Here is a 25000-nt window from a genome sequence, read left to right as displayed (position 1 = left end):
GGAGAGTCAGAGGAGGAGGGAGAGAGAGAGTCAGGAGGAGAGAGAGTCAGGAGGAGAGAGAGTCAGGAGGAGAGAGAGAGTCAGGAGGAGAGAGAGGAGGAGAGAGAGAGTCAGGAGGAGAGAGAGTCAGGAGGAGAGAGAGAGTCAGGAGGAGAGAGAGAGTCAGGAGGAGAGAGAGTCAGAGAGAGAGAGAGTCAGGAGGAGAGAGAGAGTCAGGAGGAGAGAGAGGAGAGAGAGAGTCAGAGAGAGAGGAGGAGAGAGAGTCAGGAGGAGAGAGAGAGTCAGGAGAGTCAGAGGAGAGAGAGAGTCAGGAGGAGAGAGAGCCCTAAATATATGTGTCCTATTTCCCCCAGTCTGACTCTCTCTGCCCATTTAGAATGTGGACCATTTTAAAACTCAGCTGCAACTTTCCTCTACCGTTTTCATCTCTCTCTCTCTCTCTCTCTCTCTCTCTCTCTCTCTCTCTCTCTCTCTCTCTCTCTCTCTCCTCTCTCTGTCTCTCTCCCCCATCTCTCTCTCTCTCTCTTTCTCTATCTGTGTCTATCTCTCTGTCTCTATCTCTCTCTCTCTCTCTCCCTCTCGCTCTCTCTCTCATATCTTCCTATCCACGTCCTCTTTGATTCCTATCGCCCCCACATCTCCTTTCATTGTCTCCTTCTCCTCTCTCTCTATCTCATTATGGATGGTAATGTCAGTGCCTCGGCCTGGACCCTGGCAGCTCACGGGGGCAGACCGATGCCCTCCAGATGCCCAGGTGTTGGTCTGGCCTCCCCCATCCCCCCGCCCTCACACCCCTCCCTTCGGACAGAGCACCCGGCCCCACGCTGGGACCCTTATTACCCTTATCTCCCAAAGCCTCTGCCCTGTCTGAGGTGGCCGGGCAGGCCGGGCAATGGGCACTATCTTTTCATTGGCTGTGGAATGACTCAGTGATTCTGGAGCACACAGAGCCCCAGTGTTATCACCGGCTTGCTGCCCTTGCCATGAGGGGATCAGGGCCATGTTGCTCCATGTTCACCCTCTGACCAGCCCTGGTCATCCTTTGCTCTCCTCTCTCCTCTGAGTCTTCTCCCTCACTACTCTCTCTTTTCGTTCCCTCTCTCCGTTATCCATCCATTCAGTTTCGACAGGGTGTTCATTTTTATCCCTCCTTTTTTTGCTTCCACACCCACCCTCTTTCTCACTTGCCTTGCGCTTCTATTTCCCATCTTTCCCCCTTCCTTTGGCTCTTCTTCTCGTCTCCTCTTGTTTGTCCTTGCTCCGTCCTGCCTCCCCCTTCGGCCTCCTGTGACGAACAAAGATCACAGGCTTTCTGTCAATGGAGGAAGGGGCGTGAAAGACAGAAGGCATGAGTGAAGACCACAAGATGGGCTCAGTCAATTACCCAGCAGCGCCGTGCCTGGAAAAGCTTCACACTGCGAGACACATGTGCACACTGAGAAACAAAAGCACATACACACACAGTAATGCTCTGAAACACCCATATCTCACTCTCGCACACACACACACACACACACACACACACACACACACACACACACACACACACACACACACACACACACACACACACACACACACACACACACACACACACACACACACACACACACACACACACACACACACACACACACACACACACACACACACACACACACACACACACACTGATTCCAGGTGACAATTCAATCTATTGAGGTGTCAGAGGCTATCTCCATCTCAAGTGACCCATGTTCATGACTAAGAAACACCAGGTGGGACAAAAGTCCTGCCTCTGGCCCACAGCCCACTAGACCGACAAAACACAATTAAAGCCATAGTTTCGTTATGAGGTTTCTGAAAAACAGTGAAATCTCACCCACACAGAAAGATCTCTCCATTCACTTCCCCTTCTTCTCTTCTGTTCTCTGAGTTGAGACAAAGTGAGCTCCTGTGATGAATGTAAATGGTGCCCCTCCCCTGTTCTCCTCAATTATAGCAAACACTACCTTCCTCGCTCCTTCCATCTACAAATAACCAGAACCCACAACTGTCTCCATTCAGAGCACTCTGCCCCGCCCAGCGCTCACACACATACACACAAACACCAATATACTTACAGACAGGTGTACAGTACCAGTCAGAAGTTTGGACACACCTACTCATTCAAGGGTATCTTTATTTTTACTATTTTATACATTGTAGAATAATAGTGAAGACATCAAAACTAAGAAATAACACATATGGAATCATGTAATAACCAAAAAAGTGTTAATGAAATGAGATTCTTCAAAGTAGCCCCCCTTTGCCTTGATGACAAAGCATCAGCTGTCAGAGCAGTTTACCGATCACTGTACTTGTACTCCGCCAATCTGTAAATTGCACACCCAACTACCTCATCCCCATATTGTTATTTATGCTCTTGCTCTTTTGCACCCCAATATCTCTACTTGCACATCATCATCTGCACATCTATCACTCCAGTGTTAATACTAAATTATAATAATTTTGCCTCTATGGCCTATTTATTGCCTTACCTGCATACTTCTACATTTGCACACACTGTACATAGATTTTTCTATTGTGTTATTGACTGTATGTTTGTTTTGGTGCAGGAGAGCAGAGAGTTGTGAACAGGCGCACACACGTTATTAAGGCAGGAGAAACCAACAGATGGACGCCACTGCCTCAAAACCTCCAGCCAATGCAAACGCGCAAACAGTTACAATAATATGGTATAAACACAATAACATACCTCATGAAATAAAACACGGAATAATCGCATACCCGTAAAGCACGTCAACATAGACACGTAACACAAAACAATCTCACACAAAGACACGAGGGGGAACAGAGGAATAAATACATGTAGTGTGATTGGGGAATGAAAACCAGGTGTGCAGGGAACAAGACAAACACACACACACACACACGCACACACACACACACACCACAGATGCTTTGTATTGGTCTTCTCATGTTGTATGAGTTGTTTGAGGGAGTAAATAATGTGGAGAGATTTGCATTTGCAATTCTCAAGTCAGTCAAACAGGCTTAGAAGACTTTATTGGCATGAGGCACTTAGGCTTTTAAACAATACAGTATGTAAATGTCCCTCAAGACACAGAACGCTGTGTACCAAAACAAGAACGAAAACCAGAAAGACATGACACAACATAACAGACCCCCCTCCCACGTCCCAATTTCTCTCTCTCTCTGTTCTCATCCCTCTCTCACTTCTTTCACTGTGCTTTTGTTCTATTTTTTTCCCTGCCTCCACCTGCGGATGTGATGATGTCCTTTTAGACAGCTTGATGACAGACTGCGGTGTTAGTTGAGGATCAGTTTGGCCATTCCAGCATACTGTGGTTGAAGGCAGTCTTTGAACACCTTACTGTCTAACAGTCAAAGACAGTGTAATGCAATCACAGTGGCTGTAGAGCCCCAAGCCATGGTACAGGATCAGACCCTGCTGCTCTGTCTGTGGCACTGAGACTTTTACAGCTTTGACTACAGAGAAAGGCCATGAACAAAGACAATTAGGATGCTGCCATTCAGGTTGAAGACAAATCATTTCCCCTGACTGTTCCTGCTCACTGGCTAGAACGAGATGCAGCAGATCTCATTGGAATGAGGATGGCACTGGAATTGACCTCAGGTGTGTGTGTGTGTGTGTGTGTGTGTGTGTGTGTGTGTGTGTGTGTGTGTGTGTGTGTGTGTGTGTGTGTGTGTGTGTGTGTGTGTGTGTGTGTGTGTGTTAGGGTGTGTGTGTGTGGGTGTGTGTGTGTGTCTGTTGTGCGTGTGTGTGAGAGTGTGTGTGTGCCTGCGAACTGTATGCGTACAAGTGCATCATTGCGACGAGTGGATTTTTTTTGTTCACTCTAATGGCATCTTTAGCAAGACCGTTACGATGGAAACCACGTTACCACGGAAACGCAACCTGTCTCTTTGAATTGGAAGTATATCTCAGCCTCTCTCTCTCTCTTTTCCTATCTCTCGCCTTCTCTACCTGTCTCTCCTGACCTGATAGTGCAGCTGATGCCAGTTGAGCGTGTACACATCAGAGAGAGAGAGAAAGAAGGGGAGAGATAAAGTGTGTGGGTTAGAGGTGAGGAGTGGGGGCAGAGGTCATGAGTCATGAGGCAGAGAGCAGCAGCTGTGAGAACTGTTGCTCTGAAAGAGAGAGGAGGGTGAGAGGAGGATGTGTGTAAAGGAATAGACAGAAGGAGGGATGGAGAATTGGGGCAAATGGGGCAAACGTTAAACTGAAAGAGTAAGTAGAGGGTAGTTGGAGAAATAATTGCTCACACAGTTGGGTGGAATGGAGAGATGGGGTGAAAAATAATTAAATCAAAAGAGTTCAGATTGAGTCAGTAACGACAGAGTTAGAGGAGAGAGAGCGGAAGAGTTCTGCTCCATATGTATTTGGGGAGAATAGGAGGGAGAGAGAGAGATTGATTATGCTCTTGTAAGTGCTTTTGGCATTATTGGAACAATGCTGTCCTCCCAATCCAGCCAATTTGAATTAACATTGTGGAGAGAGTGATTGAGAGAGAAATGGAGAACCTGGCAAAGAGATAGCAAGAGAAGGGTAACGGCGGATGCTGAGCGAAGGGGCGCTTTGGCAGTCAGACAGAGAGGGAGTGAGTGAGGGTCTGGAAGGAGGACAGAGAGATGGATATAAAAAGGGGGGTTTTAAGTAGGACAGAGATACAGTGAGCTCCAAAAGTATTGGGACAGTGACACATTTTGTGTTGTTTTGGCTCTGTACTCCAGCACAAATATCATACCCCCAAGACATGCTAACCTCTCACCATTTATATAACAGGGGATGTTAGCATTTTTTCGGGTTATGATATTTATGCCTCTGTAACTTTCTCACTTATAATTATTAACAATTCATTCAGGATGATCCTTAATCATGGTAGCATCCACATTAATGTAGAACTGTTTATAAACATATTCTATTCTTATTTATAATAAAAGTGACTCCAAAATTACACGATACATTATTTACCATTAATTTAAATTTGGCTCAAAATAATCTGAAACACAACCAAAACAAACAATAAATGCATCCAACAAATTTATAGAGTCACAAGCTTGATGTAGTCATGGGACCAAATACTTCACTTTTGACTTCTTTAAATACACATATAAGTGAATGTGTCCCAATACTTTAGGTCCCCTAAAATGTGGGGACTGTGTACAAAAAGTGCTGTTATTTCTCAATCGTTTACATTATATGAAAATACCCTCAAATTAAAGCTCATAGTCATTGTATGATTTCAAATCCAAAGTGCTGGAGTACAGAGCCAAAACAAAACATGTCAAGGGCCCAGTACTTTTGGAGCTCACTGTAGATGGTTAGAGACAAAGAGAACAAGCTAATGGTAGGGTGTGGAAGAAGTTCCTAGTTCCTCGACCACACCGACAACGTCATTGCATTTTGGTACACCAGAATTACATTCATTTCCAATGAATCGCTGCGTTTGCCTTGCAGCATTGCGTTGCAGAGGCAGTTGCAGTGCATTCGGTGTGGTGCACACATTGGATTTATCTAACGTATGCGTCAAACTGTAAGTATAGACGGCTTGACAGAAATGGTAGCAGAAGGTGAATGTTGAACTATTGTTGCATACTAGATGAAGCTGCATACTATTTTTTGTCGGTGTCTTTTAAGTGCAAGAGAGATGGAGGGACACTGAGAGATCATGTGAGAATTTGAAACAAGGTTGGAAAGAAATTGAGAAAAAAGGTGTGAGGGTCTGGTGGAGGAACCAGAAGAGGAGAGTGAGGGATGGATGGAGACACAGAGAGAGACAGGATGGTGAGAGAGGGAGGAGCTGGAAGAGGAGAAGATGGGAGGTAGAGAGATGGGAGAGCGAGATAGATGGATCTGAAGGGACAAGATGGGCGGAGAGATAGATGGAAGACAAATGTACTGTACACTCACAAGGTTATGAGCATTTGTCTCATTTGATTCCTTTTACAAACTCAACTTCCTCCCTCCCTCCTGCCCTGACTTCTCTCCCTGACTTCTCTCCCTCTCTCCCTCTCTCTCCCTGCCTTCTCTCCCTCTCTCCCTCCCTCTCCCTGCCTTCTCTCCCTCTCTCCCTCCCTCTCTCCCTCCCTCTCCCTGACTTCTCTCCCTCTCTCCCTCCCTCTCCCTGCCTTCTCTCCCTCTCTCCCTCCCTCTCCCCCTTCTCTCCCTCTCTCCCTCCCTCTCCCTGCCTTCTCTCCCTCTCTCCCTCCCTCTCCCTGCCTTCTCTCCCTCTCTTCCTCCCTCTCCCTGACTTCTCTCCCTCTCTCCCTCCCTCTCCCTGACTGCTGGCTGATTGAGGAAGAGTGACCCTGGACATATTGACCGAATCAGCCAGACAAATAAAACAAACATTAAGTGTTTTTTTTAATACTGTATGGGAATACATTACTCTCAGGATAATACGCTGAACTAATTGAAATTAAAAGCCATAGATGACCGGCTGGCCTCTTTTGCTAAATTAGATTTGGTGGAATTTAATATTTGTGCCGTGAATGATTCATTCCTTTGTATTTAACTGAGGGTTAAATGTAAGTGTGTGTGTGTGTGTGTGTGTGTGTGTGTGTGTGTGTGTGTGTGTGTGTGTGTGTGTGTGTGTGTGTGTGTGTGTGTGTGTGTGTGTGTGTGTGTGTGTGTGTGTGTGTGTGTGTGTGTGTTAGTAACTGTGTATATTTGACTTTTGGCTTTACACACGCAAATTAGCAAAGAGTTGATGAGGGAGAGTGGAGAACACACACAGGGAACTAAGCATAACATCACTGTAGCGAAGGTCTCAGTGTGCGTGAGGCCAGGGGGTGTTGAGTCAGACGGCTGGTAGAATAATGAGGGATAAGAGGTGCCTCCGTACCTTAAAGGGCTTTGGCCCCATCTGATGACCCGGCGCCCAACTAATATCAGTCCATTTGATATCTCACTGTGTAAATGGCCAGTGGCATGGTTCAGTAGGAGTGGTAGCAGTGGAGCGCAGGTTGGTGGGAGTCAGTGTTGTCTTGTGGATGTGCTGAGATTAGTATGTATAAAGTAGAGCTACTGGCAATATCTGACTCAGACACAGCTATTTATTCGGGGTTTGTGGCTTCCATGCATCTTTGCTGGCAAAGGTGTCTGTATTTCAATTACAGATGGTGTCTGGATAGTTTCTCACAATATGAGAATAACAAGCTGAGATTCCTCTCAAGTGTTTTATCTCAGTGTATTATTCAGGTCTGTGTTGTATCCATGAAGGCCATTTTCTTTCCAGTAATACATCAAGATGCTGAGCGTGAAATGGATAGCGTAGTCGTAGGGGGGTGTGTGTGTATGTGTGTATGTCCGTGTCTGTAGGGTGTGTGTGTATGTGCGTGTGTGTAGGGTGTGTGTGCGTGTCTGTAGGGTATGTGTGTATGTGTGTATGTGCGTGTCTGTAGGGTGTGTGTGTATGTGCGTGTGTGTAGGGTGTGTGTATGTGCGTGTGTGTAGGGTGCATGTGCGTGTCTGTAGGGTGTGTGTGTGTATGTGCATGGCTGTAGGGTGTGTGTATGTGTGTGTCTGTAGGGTGTGTGTATGTGCGTGTGTGTAGGGTGTGTGTATGTGTGTGTACTGTACAGTATGTGCTCATGATGTCAATTTGTTGCAGATATTTTTAGAATCTTTGGGAAAATGTCATGTATGTATTGTATTCAGCTCAGATAGAGAGCGAGCACATGGAAAATGGGAGCAGAGACCAGGCAGGAAAAGAAAGAGAATGGAGGATAGAGGGAGAGATGGAGAAAAGGATACACATGTAAAAGTGGAGAAACAAACGCTTTGCTTGAAATAGAGAAGTGTTTTTAATTAATTCTCAAAGAGAGACAGATTACCCTAATATTGTAGATATTCAATTTCCAATGGCTGCTGCATACTAGCATCTTGTGGGAGTTGATGCTGTCGATATGTTAGCGTGGCTTCCGTTGTTGAAAAAACGACTATACAGCATATTTTACCCTGGCGTTCCTAAATTTACTGTCATGTTGACTCAACCCCAATTTGAATGTTAACTTGTCTTCCCGCTCAATGACAGAGAGAGGGGAAGCGTGTGAGAGAGGTATAGAGAAGGTGGCTGTCTGTACTGTGCCACAGCTGGTGAGACAGTGTGCAGTCACAGTGTGGGAGAGCAGCCTCACTCCAGCGTCTGTGCAGCTCTATGCCCGCCTGCCTCTGTTAGGAGGATGGAGGGATGAGAGCCAGTGGATGGATGCATGCAGGGTGGGTTGTAATAGGGTTTGAACAATATCACATTTTGATAATAGTGATTTTAGGAATATAGTCGTTTAGCAGATGCTTTAATCCAAAGAGAAATTCCACGGTAACGGAGTTACACTGAGACTGGGCCACATTCAGCATGCTGAATATGTTCTAACTTTAAGTCGCTTTGGGGAAATTCCATGGTAACGGAGTTACACTGATGTATATCAAACAAAAAACATTGATTTAAAATTATAACAAACCATAGAACATAGAATTTCCACTGAAAATGTAACAAAAACACATTTACAGGAATAACTGTGCAAATACAAAGTTTGGTAACAGAATAAAACTGAGGGAGATTCTGTTACCAAACTTTGCATCTGCACAGTTTTCCCAGTAAATGTTTTTATTTATTTACTGTGTAAATTGTTCAAAGAAGTCATTGTTGTATAGTTTGTTAAATTTTGAAATATTTGTTTGTTTGTTTGGCATACATTTAAAAAAAATCTGAGTGTAGTTCTGTTGCCATGGAAAGAGACTTTCCATGGCAGTGAACACATATTCAGTATGCTGTATGTGGCCCATTGCAGGAAATGAACCTACCATTTTGTTGTTGAAAGCACCCTGATATGATGATTATATAACAAGTATATCTACTGGGGTCAAGTCCCGGTCAATCAACTTTTTATTATAGCTGTGCAGTTTTGGAAGGATCTCGTCAATGTTTTACATCATTTTGTTTTCTTCTACATTGTCCTACTTCATTAAAATAGAATTTTAGATTTCATCCATATGTATGCCAACTATAACAAAGTAACCCCCTTTTTCACTCTCTACCCTTTCTCGTGCGATCTCTTCTTCTCGCCCCTCTCCCGCTCTCCCTCTGTTCTTCTTTTCAAATTCAGTTCAAAGGTGAACTTTATTGGCTTATTGGCATGACTGCTGTGTTGCCAAAGCAGTTGAACACTGGATCAGCAGCACATCACTGTAGAGCAGTCTCCTTTAATCCTCCCTCCCTCCCTCCCTCCCTCCCTCCCTCCCTCCCTCCCTCCCTCCCTCCCTCCCTCCCTCCCTCCCTCCCTCCCTCCCTCCCTCCCTCCCTCCCTCCCTCCCTCCCTCCCTCCCTCCCTCCCTCCCTCCCTCCCTCCCTCCCACATTCAGGTTCAAAAGAGTCTTTATTGGCATGACATGGTTATACATGTACTGCTCCAGTTTTAACACACAGCTAAAGCAGTAATGACAATCTTTTCCTCTCTGTCTGTTCTCTCTCTCCAATAATACTTCTCTATATTGTTTTTTACTGTTGGTGGGTTCCATGGGCTCCCGAGTGGCGCAGCGGTGTAAGACACTGCATCTCAGTGCAAGAGGTGTCACTACAGTCCTTGGTTCGAATCCAGGCTGCATCACATCTGGCTGCGATTGGGAGTCCCATATGGTGGCGCACAATTGGCCCAGGACCCTCTGGGTTTGGCCGGGGTAGGCCGTCATTGTAAAATAAAAACGTGTTCTTAGCTGACTTACCGAGTTAAATATATAAAAATACAAGTAAAAATAATGTCTGTGTGCTCTGCAGAATGTTTGTGAGAGGAAAGAGAATAGATGGAAGTGAATTAATCATTTTTGATGTTGTAAAGGAGGTTACTGGGTTTACTGGCCATTGTTCCATTAACATATTGTTGTGTTTAAAAGCTTTGACAGCGTCGCCTTTCATGCCAGTCTGAATCTCAGGGAGAGCTAGTTTGAGTGGGAGTGTGTGTGTGTGTGTTGGAGAGGGAGACAGATAAAGGAAAGTATGAGAGGTGGAAAGAGATGCTTGTCCTGTTGTCCCACTTCACCAAGTCAGAGAGTTAACAAGGGACTGATACTCGTAACAATTCATGAGTCCAGTGGCAGGTTGGATGCTCTCCCACCAGAACCTAAAAAGCCACAGCAGACACATGCCTTGTAGGAGTTTTGTCAGCCAGCCACGGCCCAAGGGCACGTTAGTGTGCCAGTGTCACGCCTGGCAGAACGAGCACACACACACACACACACACACACACACACACACACACACACACACACACACACACACACACACACACACACACACACACACACACACACACACACACACACACACACACACACACACACACACACACACACACACACACACAGGACAAGCGACCTGAATATGGCATGACAAGGGGACCTTTGTGGTATCAGTGATTTAAAAAGGAGGAGGGGTCTTGGGTGACTCAGTGACAAAGCAGTGAGAGGCAGCTAGGGAAGGAGGAGGGACGGGGTAGATTGGCTTATTGTCTTACCCTGTCTTGTAACATGTTCCGCTTTGGAAATACTCCTGTCATGCCAATAAAGCAGATTAGAATTCTAATCGGGCTAATTGGTGGGAGACGGGTAAGGAGGAGCTACGAGGGAGGGGGAAAAAGGAGAGAGCGGGTGGTCTTTTCACACTGACAGTGACGGAGAGCGTACTTACATGTTGCCTGAAAAAGAACACATAGAAACTCAGACACTCGCTCACACAGAGACCTAGTTGACCTGTCTGAGCTGTCCATGAGGTGGGGATGTGTTCTGGGTGCAGGGTTAGGGGTGGAGGCTGACCACTGCCCCTGTCCTGCCCTGCTCTGCCGTGTGTGTGTGGGCGTGTGAGAGCGAGCGCATTGAGGCAAACCTGGTGTTACCTCGAGCTCTGTGGGTGCTGGCACGGGGAGTCAGTGTCTGTTAGCACAGAGACGTCTGAGTGTGAAGTGGCGAGACGCGGCCACAGCATGACCATGGCTCAGGGCCTGATGTGGCGGAGAAAGAGGACAGGTGAAATTTAGGATGAGGGCAGAAAGAGAGGGAGGGAGCGAGGGAGGGAGGGAGGGACGTGCAGCAAATTAATGACATTGGCCACCTGCAAAGGACTAACCTACTGTAAGACGGAGGTTTGAGTGCACGTCATGACCACAGGACTAACCTACTGTAAGACGGGGGTTTGAGTGCACGTCATGACCACAGGACTAACCTACTGTAAGACGGGGGTTTGAGTGCATGTCATGACCACAGGACTAACCTACTGTAAGACGGGGGTTTGAGTGCACGTCATGACCACAGGACTAACCTACTGTAAGACGGGGGTTTGAGTGCACGTCATGACCACAGGACTAACCTACTGTAAGACGGGGGTTTGAGTGCACGTCATGACCACAGGACTAACCTACTGTAAGACGGGGGGTTTGAGTGCACGTCATGACCACAGGACTAGCCTACTGTAAGACGGGGTTTGAGTGCACGTCATGACCACAGGACTAACCTACTGTAAGACGGGGTTTGAGTGCACGTCATGACCACAGGACTAACCTACTGTAAGACGGGGTTTGAGTGCACGTCATGACCACAGGACTAACCTACTGTAAGACGGGGGTTTGAGTGCACGTCATGACCACAGGACTAACCTACTGTAAGACGGGGGTTTGAGTGCACGTCATGACCACAGGACTAACCTACTGTAAGACGGGGGTTTGAGTGCACGTCATGACCACAGGACTAACCTACTGTAAGACGGGGTTTGAGTGCACGTCATGACCACAGGACTAACCTACTGTAAGACGGGGTTTGGTGCACGTCATGACCACAGGACTAACCTACTGTAAGACAGTGCACGTCATGACCACAGGACTAACCTACTGTAAGATGGGGGTTTGAGTGCACGTCATGACCACAGGACTAACCTACTGTAAGACGGGGGTTTGAGTTCATGTCATGACCACAGGACTAACCTACTGTAAGACGGGGGTTTGAGTGCACGTCATGACCACAGGACTAACCTACTGTAAGACGGGGGTTTGAGTGCACGTCATGACCACAGGACTAACCTACTGTAAGACGGGGTTTGAGTGCATGTCATGACCACAGGACTAACCTACTGTAAGACGGTCATGGGTATGATGCACGTCATGACCACAGGACTAACCTACTGTAAGACGGGGGTTTGAGTGCATGTCATGACCACAGGACTAACCTACTGTAAGATGGGGGTTTGAGTGCATGTCATGACCACAGGACTAACCTACTGTAAGATGGGGGTTTGAGTGCATGTCATGACCACAGGACTAACCTACTGTAAGACGGGGGTTTGAGTGCATGTCATGACCACAGGACTAACCTACTGTAAGACTGTAAGGGGGTTTGAGTGCATGTCATGACCACAGGACTAACCTACTGTAAGACGGGGTTTGAGTGCATGTCATGACCACAGGACTAACCTACTGTAAGACGGGGGTTTGAGTGCATGTCATGACCACAGGACTAACCTACTGTAAGACGGGGGTTTGAGTGCATGTCATGACCACAGGACTAACCTACTGTAAGACGGGGGTTTGAGTGCATGTCATGACCACAGGAGATGTTGTGGGCTGGTCAGTATTTCTGCAGCCTTTCTATTAAGACAGAGATGGTAATGGGTGGAAAGACGTCAGACTGCAGCCCTCAGTGGGTTGCCGTCTAAAGACAAGAAATGCGCCATAGAGAAACGGGTTTCAGTCAGCTAACGTCTCATGTCGAAAGGCAAAACAAAGAGCTCTCCATTTTTTTTTCTTTGGTCTTCCGTTGGTTCCTCTTCTCTTTTCCCTGGAACCTGCTGCGACGGGTGGTTACATTATAATCACAATCATGTTAGGGGCAAAATTAGCCAAATATTTTAATCAAGACCTGGGATTTTTTAATTAGGGTTCAAAAAGTAGTTAGAATAAGGTCAGCGCTAATTAGGTGATGGTCTGACAAATGTGAGAACTAATTAAGTCTGCATGTGTTTGATTAAAGATAAGGAGGTTTTTATGATAAGAAATATGATGATGAAGCATGAGAGCAGGGAAGAGAGGGGAAGAGAGGCAGGTCTAATTGAGGTAGAGATAATACTTGTGTGAGTGAGAGAGCTGGAGAGAGACAGAGAGAGAGGGACAGAATGAGACACAAGTGAGTGAACATGTTCATTACCTTTTTTGAAACTCATTTTGATTATGTATTCTGAGTGCATGCATTATTTGTGTTCATATCAGCATGTTTGATTGGACAATTCTGTTAGCAATTATGTACTTTATGAGGTGTGTGTGTGTATCCTGCACTGTAGATTTTAAACAAGCTTGTCTTCTAGCAAGACCCAGCTGTTCCTTCTCTCTCTTTCTCTCTCTCCCCCGCTCTCTCTCTCTCTCGCTCTCTATATCTCTCTCCTGCTTGCCCTCTCTCTCTCTCCCTCTTGCTCTCCTCTCTTTCTCTCCGTCTTGCTCTCCTGCCACGCTCTTGCATCTCTACCCATCAGGCAGTGCAGAGCAGCAGTCAATAGCAACCCCCCTCGCTCATGTTCAAAGAACCCTTTATAGGCAGAATAGAAATATGCATTGTCAAAACCTTGGAGCAGACAGCACACTCACACAAGTAGAAAAACAGCAATGGTGGTTATGAAAAAAAATCAAATACACTTGAACATTCTTCAAAACGGCAAAAAATCTATATTGTTGCTGTTGGCAGAAACCAGGTACTCTTACAGGCTTGCAGTAATGCAAAGCACACCCACATACGGAATACAATGTACATTGAATACTTGTGTGGGTTCAGGTGGCGTGGACTATATGACCTCACTATACTGTATATGCTGTACTGTAGGTAACTTTGTCCCAGATCTGTTTGTGTGCAGTCCGTGTACATAGCATACTGTACTCCTTACGCTGTGCATATAGTGCATAAATGTATCCCTGTGTATTTTTGCCTCTTGCATACAGGTTGTGCCTGTATGCACGTATTCAGAGGCAGGGCTGGGAGAAGTGTGTAATTGAAATACCTGAGTTATTGACTCTCTCCCTCTACATCTAATGGCAGCTTGGTGAGTGTGTGAGCTCTCTCATTGGACAGCTGTGGGCAGGCAGCCACGCAGAGAGAGGAACTATCTCCGGCTCTGTTAGGTAGGGCTGGTAATAGTCAGGGACCTCACGATGTTAGGTGCCGAAATGTATTGCGATTTCCACGATTCTATATGTATTGTGATCCCATACTGCGATTTTTATGTTCCAAACAAATTGCTCACTATATGTCTGCTGCAGAGAGACAAGCGAGAGCCATGAGAAAATGTGTTTTTATCAGTCATGGAAATAAAAGTGCTGAAGACATGGTGGCTCACTGTTTAAAAAGAAGATGGAGAACAAGCTATAAGATGAAAAATACTGGAGTTTTGGCGCAGGTACAGCCGACCAGCGCTAGCTAATGCTACCTAGAAAATATATATATGTGTTATTTTTACAAATTGATACTTGGAGTCAAAGTATCAATATAATATTGTCAAGAAATAATATAGCAATATGTAACTGAATCGGTTATTCCGCCTCATCACTACTGTCAGGGCTTCTGGGTGCTGCTGAGAGGAGGACATACATGTGCATCCTGTCTGTCTCTGACAGCACCAGTCGGCTGTGGGTTAGCAGCTGTGGCTGGCGCTGCCCTGACTCCCTGGCCCACTACTGCTCACTCACTCTGCAGTCTGTACCAGGTCACAGACCACCAGCCACCCGCTCCCCTCATTGTTACCATAGACCCCCCTCCTCCATACTCACCGTCTCTCACGATTCCATTGCTCTCTCTGACTAATTTCTCTCCCTCCTTTCTTTTCTGTCGATTCCTCTCTCTTTTACCCTCTTCGTTCCTCACCCAGTGTACTCTCTCCGTCTCTGTCTGTCTCTCCCTTTATCCCTCAGTGTTGTTCCCTCTCTCCCCCTATTATTTAGCCTCTGTTTTGTGGTTCAGTACAGTAGACTGCAGTGGCTGCTTGGGACAGACAAAGACACACTCCCTCCTCAGGCATTTTAATGTGTGCTAATCGATACCCCAGCGCTCAGGGAGGTGATAATTCAGACTGACCTTAATTATTGTTACTGTAAATGAAGCCAGTCTTTATTTGGCTCTGGGTCTTTTTTTCTCTCTCTTTTCTTCTTCTCTTTTTTTGCTAATGAAAATTCTGCGGACCTCTGGCTCTCTGAATGACTGCATGGGCCAGTACATTAACACTGCTCTTAGAAAGAGAGGAGGGGAGCTGCAGGGGACCGTGTGGAGGAGGGGGGCTGGAAATTCAATTATAACTGTGTCCTGGCAGTAATTTCACTGGAATAAATGGGACAGGGAGCGGGAGAGGAGATAGAGAGAGATCACAGGAGAGAGATCACAGGAGAGAGGGACATGAGAAATAAAGTGGCAAAAGGGGATGAGATGGCATGAAGGTAATGTGTAGAGGGACACATGGAGGAGGGCTAGAGGGTCAATCGTGGCCTAGTGGAGAGGAGGGTACAGTGGAAATTTACATTGACTTAGACATGTAGAATATACTGTTGTGGAATATACTGTTGTGGAATATACTGTTTATTCACAGTTATTATGTATGATATATGTATGATATATCATATGTAAGTGGCAAACACACACAGCATACGTATTCACCCCTTTCTGCTGTGCCTTTTCAGTGGTTTAGTCTGATCTCATTCATGTGGAAACAAGGTAACGGATCAACCCATGTGCGTCCCCTGGGTTATAGAGGTTAGGCTTTGATGTTGAGTGAAGCACGGATTCCTAAGCCAAAGAGATTTCAATACCCTGCCCGGCTGACAGACACGCCTGGTTTTACACTCCGACGCACACACAGAAACACGGCCGCACACGCGCACACACACGCGCACACACACACACAAACACACACACAACACACACACACACACACACACACACACACACACACACACACACACACACACACACACACACACACACACACACACACACAGTATTGGGAAACAACTGCAGAGTGTTGTCTAGACGCCTCCTCTCCAGTTCAATATTCAATGTGGACAGGTAACATAGCATCACTGACCTCCACTCTTCTGTCCCCCAGGATGACAACTCTATGTTCTTCCAGTTTGGCCCGTCCATCGAGCAGCAGGCCTCGGTCATGCTCAACATCATGGAGGAGTACGACTGGTACATCTTCTCCATCGTCACCACATACTACCCCGGATACCTGGACTTTGTCACCAAGGTAGCTCACTGATACACGCCCTCACGACAGGGTAGCTCTCTCTTTTTCCCTCCTTCCTCTGAACACTGCCACCAGACAGTCCATGAGCAGAGTGTAACGTCACTGTGGACTTATAGTCTTAACTTCTAGGACAGTGATAGGAAGGCAACTACTCAGCCGGCGGCTAATCTCAACTTGTTCATGTAGTCAGGAAGTGTCAGTAGGTATTTAAATACTGTTGCGTTGAGAGAAATCAGATTGGCCCTGTCAAATGGCCCTTCAGTCCTCTCACACACCTCTATCTTCCTCAATGTCCTTGCACACCTTTTGTGATAACTCAATATGACAGATTATCATACCCAACCCTACCTCTCACCCACCTACTTCTTCCTCCCTGGTCCCTCCGTCCCTCCCTCTACCCTGTAGATCCGGAGTACCATAGAGAACAGCTTTGTGGGCTGGGAGCTGGAGGAGGTTCTGCTGCTGGACATGTCAGTGGACGATGGAGACTCTAAGATCCAGAACCAGCTGAAGAAGCTGCAGAGCCCCGTCATCCTGCTGTACTGCACTAAGGAGGAGGCCAACACCATCTTCGAAGTGGCCCACTCCGTAGGGATCACGGGCTACGGCTACACCTGGATCGTCCCCTCGCTGGTAGCTGGAGACGCTGAAGTGATCCCTGCCGAGTTCCCTACAGGTTGGTTTGGAATAAGTTCCATGTGATTTATCTCCATTTAAAGTCTATGATTGGTTGCTGTTTTGATGTTGATGTATAGTTGGGAATATGTGGGACCAGGTAGCTGGTACTGATCAAATCCTAACCTGAAATCCATGCACACAATGCATATTTTTGGGTGCAAAATCTTACATTGATATTTCTGCATGATTTACGATAAATCATAGTAAATCACTTGCATCTCAAGTTGATGGATATGGCCCTTAATAATATATTACCATGTTCGCTATGTAAATCATATGATGTGTGATGGTCGAGTGGGCGAGGTATTGAACATGTTTTTCTGCAGGTTTTAACTGTCCCTTGAGAAGGTTTGTCCTGCACATTAGTCTGTGACAGATGGCAGATACTGCATGAATTAAGGGTGTTTTGTGTCAAACTCAACACTTCAGTGTATCACTGTTTGATGAATTTACAGTAACCTTCAGAATGTGAATTGTCTCACTAAGTTCATATTTCTAGCACATGTAGGCCTATACCTTTAATGGAGAACTTACTAACTCATTTTGAGTACAAATAATGTGGTATGCGATATAGTTAAGGCCTGGTGTTTGCGATGGTTCAGTGTGAAGCTAACATGCTAATTTGTTAACAGGCACGCTAAATACTTTTCGGCCATATTTGATGGCCTCCAATCCTCATAAGTAATTCCACTGATGCGTTCCTTAAGTGGCACTCTGGGGAAATACAGTATCTCAATCTCACCTCCTCCCCCTCCTCTATCCCTCTCTCCTCCTCTACTATCCTCGTTTTTTTAACCTTTATTTGACTAGGCAAGTCAGTTAAGAACAAATTCTTATTTTCAATGAACAGTGGGTTAACTGCCTGTTCAGGGGCAGAATGACAGATTCGTACCTTGTCAGCTCGGGGGTTTGAACTTGCAACCTTCCGGTTACTAGTCCAATGCTCTAACCACTAGGCTACCCTACCGACTACTGCAGTTCAAATGGAAGGACAAGGGTCTGGTTCTCAGAGCACAAGTGCTCATACACCTCTAAGTCAACACCATTGTCCTCCTCTTCCTGTTTACCCCCATTGCTAAGGGAGATGAGATTGTCTAAGTTGTTGCAACATTTTCCTCATGTCCAGAGATGGACAGTTCCCACTGGCTACCAACCAACCCTTTCCACTAGCATGCACACACTCTAGTTCTATAATATCATTTTTGTAGGGTGAATATAAAAGCCTTGAGAACGTGTCAACAGAGTGTGACATTAGATATGGTCCTGGAGAGACTGAGCTGTCATCCCAGAGCCCTGTGGGTCTACAGGTCGGATGCTGTCTGTCTATTTCTGTCCAGTTGCCTGGTAATGGATTGGCCAGACCCTGTCAAGTGGGCCATAGCAGACAGAGAGGGCGTGAGGATGCAGTTAGACTGAGAAAAGAGGAGAGGGGTGGCTGTCAGTGGTGTGTGGCACACGCCTCATAGTGTATTTAGCCCCTTGAGTGCATAACCTCTTTTCCTCTACTCTCTTTCTCCATCTCCCCCCTGTCACTGTCTCCTCTGTCTCCTCTGTCGACTGTATGTCATGGATCTCTCTCTTTCTGCTCTCCCGTTCTCTCTTTCTGCTCTCCCTTTCTTCCTATTCTCATCACTCATCACTTCATCACTTTCATCACTTCTTCCTATTCTCACCTGTTTCTGCCTCTTCCCTCCTTTCTCTCTCTCTCTTGCTCTCTCTATCCACCCCCTCCTTCTCATCTCTCTCTCTCTCTCTGTCTCTCTGCAGGTTTAATCTCTGTGTCGTATGACGAGTGGGACTACGGCCTGGAGGCTCGCGTGCGCGATGGGGTGGCTGTCATTGCCATGGCAACCTCCACCATGATGCTCGACAGGGGGGCACACACCCTGATGAAGTCTGAGTGCCACGGGGCCACGGACAAGAAGGGGCCCATTGCTGGGAACCCCAATGAAGTGCTCAGGTAAATCTGGGGCAGATCACCTATCAACCCTTTGAAATCTTTCAACATCTGCACACACAAAGAGTAACATACACATACACACACATCTCCCACCCAAAACAGCCCCCCTCTCCGTGCTGCACCCCCACACCCAGACCCTCTCCGTGCTGCACCCCCACAGCCAGACCCTCTCTGTGCTGCACCCCCACAGCCAGACCCTCTCCGTGCTGCACCCCCACAGCCAGACCCTCTCTGTGCTGCACCCCCACAGCCAGACCCTCTCCGTGCTGCACCCCCACAGCCAGACCCTCTCCGTGCTGCACCCCCACAGCCAGACCGTCTCCATGCTGCACCCCCACAGCCAGACTTTCCTCTGCTGGGCCTTTTGAACTAGTTGTGATGCGGAGCTTTAATTGGTCCCAGTGGCGTTTCAGTCTGAGAACAGTAGCCCGTTGCGCTGCTCTGTAGAACTGAGTGGGGTATTGCATTCCGGAGCAGTTCCACCCTACTCTGTGTTTTGCCACTCTGCCTCTATGTGTTGGGGGATTGTTGGGCATCCTGTTGGGACACCAAAGTGGGTTTGGTCGTTTACAAAAATCCTGTTTCCTCCACTGATTCGGGTCTTGTTGGGAGCGGCTGAGTGCTATTTCTGCTGCTGTATCGCGGCAGCACCTGGGGATGCTCTGAGCTTTCTCTCTCACAAGCCTTTCTGGTTGCAGTTCAAAGCCTAACTGAGTCTAGCTCACTTCGGAAGATCTTCCTGCTGTATTGTCTCACAGGAAGCTGTCAGATGTCATTTCAGCGTAGGCCTCTGACGTTATGGCGTATTTGTTTGCCACTGCCCAGTGCTTTTAGATAACGGCACAGCTACTTTCCCCGGCATATTGTCCTCTGTAATACTCTCCCCAGCCGACTCTAACCCACTGTTTCATAATCAACTAGTCTGTGCATTTGATGAAATCATGCTGAACTGTTCTCAGATCGTCCTCTGGTTTTACGTGAACTAACTTGTTTGTTGATAACCTCTGTCTTCAGGGGGTCAATGAGCTGATGAGCAGCAATCCCACAGATAGTTAGATAGACTCTTGCTAACTCAATCAGTGCTTCCTCTAAGGTGATAGATACGGCACCATGGGGCTATGAGAGCAGCCTGATGGGATGCCAGGGGTTATCAGACCTATAACAGCCTATATGACTACGTATCGTCATTTTATTGTTTCTTTTAAGGTATCGGGGAAAAAACGATAAAGAAGTCTATGGGCACTTACATCATAGCCTTTCTGTGTGACTCGAGCTGAAATATGTTGATACCTTGCTGTACTTCCCTTCAGGGTTTTTCACTTATTGAATCCCGGAGAGTTAGGGGACCTGATTGGCGCTTTAAGTCATGTGCGGAAAAACAAAATGAAAATCCTGTATTTGCCCGAGGTATTTGTCAAGGATCTAGGACACCGGTATAAGGTATCATATGTGAGTGGTGTGTTTTTTAAAATTCTAAATTAATGGTTATTTTTCTTTTCTTATAAGAGTATCATGTTGGAGTCAGTAGAAACACACCATGGAATATATTGAATGACTTTTGCCTGTACTTTTACGCACTGGTAGAGGATAGTATGGACCGTTCCATTAGTGGAACCTAAAGGCACCTGGATCATGGTCTAACAAAGCTGATTCTGACCCACCTAAATATGAACAAGTTGTTAGAAATGAGCAGTGTGTTGGAAAAGGGGTCAAGTGCTTTTAAGTGTTGTGGACATGTCGGTCTGCGGTAGTTTGTCTGTTGGAGAAGACAAATGCGTGTGCAGTATTTTGACCCTGGATGGTCTTTGGAGTGACCTCTGCCAGGCCCCGTCAGTAGGCAGCTGTAGTCCATAAACTCCTGTTGGAGAAGACAAATGTGTGTGCAGTATTTTGACCCTGGATGGTCTTTGGAGTGACCTCTGCCAGGTCCAGCCAGTAGGCAGCTGTAGTCCATAAACTCCTGTTGGAGAAGACAAATGCGTGTGCAGTATTTTGACCCTGGATGGTCTTTGGAGTGACCTCTGCCAGGCCCCGTCAGTAGGCAGCTGTAGTCCATAAACTCCTGTTGGAGAAGACAAATGCGTGTGCAGTATTTTGACCCTGGATGGTCTTTGGAGTGACCTCTGCCAGGTCCAGCCAGTAGGCAGCTGTAGTCCATAAACTCCTGTTGGAGAAGACAAATGCGTGTGCAGTATTTTGACCCTGGATGGTCTTTGGAGTGACCTCTGCCAGGTCCAGCCAGTAGGCAGCTGTAGTCCATAAACTCCTGTTGGAGAAGACAAATGCGTGATCAGTATTTTGACCCTGCATGGTCTTTGGAGTGACCTCTGCCAGGTCCAGCCAGTAGGCAGCTGTAGTCCATAAACTCCTGTTGGAGAAGACAAATGCGTGTCAGTATTTTGACCCTGGATGGTCTTTGGAGTGACCTCTGCCAGGCCCCGTCAGTAGGCAGCTGTAGTCCATAAACTCCTGCTGAGTATCTGTTATGGGGATGGAAGTGGGCTACTTCACAGAGCTTTTGGGCGATGGATGTAAAATGGTACCTGTTCATGATGGGGCTTTAATGGAACTGGGTCAGACTGCTGGTCTCTCTTTCTCTCTCTATTTCTGTCTTTATTTCTCTCTCTATTTCTGTCTTTATTTCTCTCTCTCTTTCTGTCTTTATTTCTCTCTCTATTTCTGTCTTTATTTCTCTTTCTTTCTGTCTTTATTTCTCTCTCTCTTTCTGTCTTTATTTCTCTCTTTAATTATGTCTTTATTTCTCTCTTTAATTCTGTCTTTATTTCTTTCTTTCTCTCTCTCTCTCTTTCTCTCACTCTGTCGCACACGCACGCACGCATGCACACACACACACACACACACACACACACACACACACACACACACACACACGCGCACACACACACCACATTTTCACATACATCACACACACACACACACACACACACACACACACACATCACACATAATCACACATGTTGCCTGTGTGTTCACGTACTGTATCTACACACATCACATGTGGCCTGTGTGTTCACACTGTATCTACATAATCTGACACACAGGCAATATGGACCCTATTGTCATTTTCCATAGATTCTGTTTTTCAAAATTAATATCAGGGTTCATTTATTAAAACCTCCTAATCAATATTTCACAATATTGCCTGTGTGTTCAGCGTACTGTATCTACATAATCTGACATGTGGCCTGTGTGTTCATCGTACTGTATCTACATAATCTGACATGTGGCCTGTGTGTTCACCATACTGTATCTACATAATCTGACATGTGGCCTGTGTGTTCACCGTACTGTATCTACATAATCTGACATGTGGCCTGTGTGTTCACCCTACTGTATCTACATAATCTGACATGTGGCCTGTGTGTTCACCATACTGTATCTACATAATCTGACATGTGGCCTGTGTGTTCACCGTACTGTATCTACATAATCTGACATGTGGCCTGTGTGTTCACCATACTGTATCTACATAATCTGACATGTGGCCTGTGTGTTCACCGTACTGTATCTACATAATCTGACATGTGGCCTGTGTGTTCACCGTACTGTATCTACATAATCTGACATGTGGCCTGTGTGTTCACCGTACTGTATCTACATAATCTGACATGTGGCCTGTGTGTTCACCGTACTGTATCTACATAATCTGACATGTGGCCTGTGTGTTTACCGTACTGTATCTACATAATCTGACATGTTTCCTGTGTGTTCACCGTACTGTATCTACATAATCTGACATGTGGCCTGTGTGTTCACCGTACTGTATCTACATAATCTGACATGTGGCCTGTGTGTTCACCATACTGTATCTACATAATCTGACATGTGGCCTGTGTGTTCACCGTACTGTATCTACATAATCTGACATGTGGCCTGTGTGTTCACCGTACTGTATCTACATAATCTGACATGTGGCCTGTGTGTTCACCGTACTGTATCTACATTATCTTACATGTGGCCTGTGTGTTCACCGTACTGTATCTACATAATCTGACATGTGGCCTGTGTGTTCACCGTACTGTATCTACATAATCTGACATGTGGCCTGTGTGTTCACCATACTGTATCTACATAATTTGACATGTGGCCTGTGTTGTTCATCGTACTGTATCTACATAATCTGACATGTTTCCTGTGTGTTCACCGTACTGTATCTACATAATCTGACATGTGGCCTGTGTGTTCACCGTACTGTATCTACATAATCTGACATGTGGCCTGTGTGTTCACCATACTGTATCTACATAATCTGACATGTGGCCTGTGTGTTCACCATACTGTATCTACATAATCTGACATGTGGCCTGTGTGTTCATCGTACTGTATCTACATTATCTTACATGTGGCCTGTGTGTTCACTGTACTGTATCTACATAATCTGACATGTGGCCTGTGTGTTCACCATACTGTATCTACATAATCTGACATGTGGCCTGTGTGTTCACCGTACTGTATCTACATAATCTGACATGTGGCCTGTGTGTTCACCGTACTGTATCTACATAATCTGACATGTGGCCTGTGTGTTCACCGTACTGTATCTACATAATCTGACATGTGGCCTGTGTGTTCATCGTACTGTATCTACATAATCTGACATGTTTCCTGTGTGTTCACCATACTGTATCTACATAATCTGACATGTGGCCTGTGTGTTCACCGTACTGTATCTACATAATCTGACATGTGGCCTGTGTGTTCACCATACTCTATCTACATAATCTGACATGTGGCCTGTGTGTTCACCGTACTGTATCAACATAATCTGACATGTGGCCTGTGTGTTCATCGTACTGTATCTACATAATCTGACATGTGGCCTGTGTGTTCACCGTACTGTATCTACATAATCTGACATGTGGCCTGTGTGTTCATCGTACTGTATCTACATAATCTGACATGTGGCCTGTGTGTTCACCGTACTGTATCTACATAATCTGACATGTGGCCTGTGTGTTCACCGTACTGTATCTACATAATCTGACATGTGGCCTGTGTGTTCACCGTACTGTATCTACATAATCTGACATGTGGCCTGTGTGTTCACCATACTGTATCTACATAATCTGACATGTGGCCTGTGTGTTCACCATACTGTATCTACATAATCTGACATGTGGCCTGTGTGTTCACCATACTGTATCTACATAATCTGACATGTGGCCTGTGTGTTCACCGTACTGTATCTACATTATCTGACATGTGGCCTGTGTGTTCACCGTACTGTATCAACATAATCTGACATGTGGCCTGTGTGTTCACCGTACTGTATCTACATTATCTTACATGTGGCCTGTGTGTTCACTGTACTGTATCTACATAATCTGACATGTGGCCTGTGTGTTCACCATACTGTATCTACATAATCTGACATGTGGCCTGTGTGTTCACCGTACTGTATCTACATAATCTGACATGTGGCCTGCGTGTTCACCGTACTGTATCTACATAATCTGACGTGTGGCCTGTGTGCGTTAATTACTCGTCCTCCCCTGGGCTTTATGCGTTGACTAAGAGGAAGGGGTGTATATAGGTGTGTGGTGATTTTACTGAGAGAGAGAGAGAGCCAGGAGGGCAGTGAGTGGGAGAAGGTGACATAGGCAGGAAAGTTAAACACATTTCACAGCAAAGAACAGTATCGTTACAGAGATGGAGAGAAACAGGGGGTAGAAGTGAAGTGATGAGAGAAATATGGCCTGTCTACCCCTCTCTTTCCCCTCTTCTATCTCTCTCTCTCTCTCTCTCTCTATCTCTCTCTCTCTCTCTCTCTCTCTCTGTGAGATTATGGTTCCCATAGCAACGCAGCAGATTGGCTTGGAAATCTTGGTGGTTGTGGGTACCATGGCAACACATTACATATGCTTGTGTGAGTCTCTGTGTCGCCGTTGTCAACGTGTGTAGGATGGTACAGTATACACATTCGCAGACAAATACCCCACATGTACATTGTCATGCGTACCTATACCATCCTAAACATTCAAGAAGACACATTCTCCAGTCACCTTGTAAATGGTTTATAATTTATGCAGCATATTCCATAGGCTTTGCGTCG

The 25000-nt window shown here is 46.1% G+C and overlaps 1 protein-coding gene across 1 annotated transcript in view; it reads left to right on the top strand.

Annotated features, from left to right (window-relative positions):
* The window catches only part of LOC135555522 (glutamate receptor ionotropic, NMDA 2B-like), a 60294-nt gene that overhangs the window by 11184 nt on the left and 24110 nt on the right, over positions 1-25000 (top strand). The window contains exons 2-4 of the mRNA XM_064988032.1: positions 16146-16289; positions 16695-16965; positions 18735-18927. Of these exons, the coding sequence (XP_064844104.1) occupies positions 16146-16289; positions 16695-16965; positions 18735-18927 (608 nt within the window). The remainder of the gene's footprint in view (positions 1-16145; positions 16290-16694; positions 16966-18734; positions 18928-25000) is intronic.

The sequence above is a fragment of the Oncorhynchus masou genome, chromosome 15 (assembly GCF_036934945.1).
Source record: "Oncorhynchus masou masou isolate Uvic2021 chromosome 15, UVic_Omas_1.1, whole genome shotgun sequence".
Classification (NCBI taxonomy): domain Eukaryota; kingdom Metazoa; phylum Chordata; class Actinopteri; order Salmoniformes; family Salmonidae; genus Oncorhynchus; species Oncorhynchus masou.
This window is presented reverse-complemented; position numbering and strand designations above follow the sequence as displayed.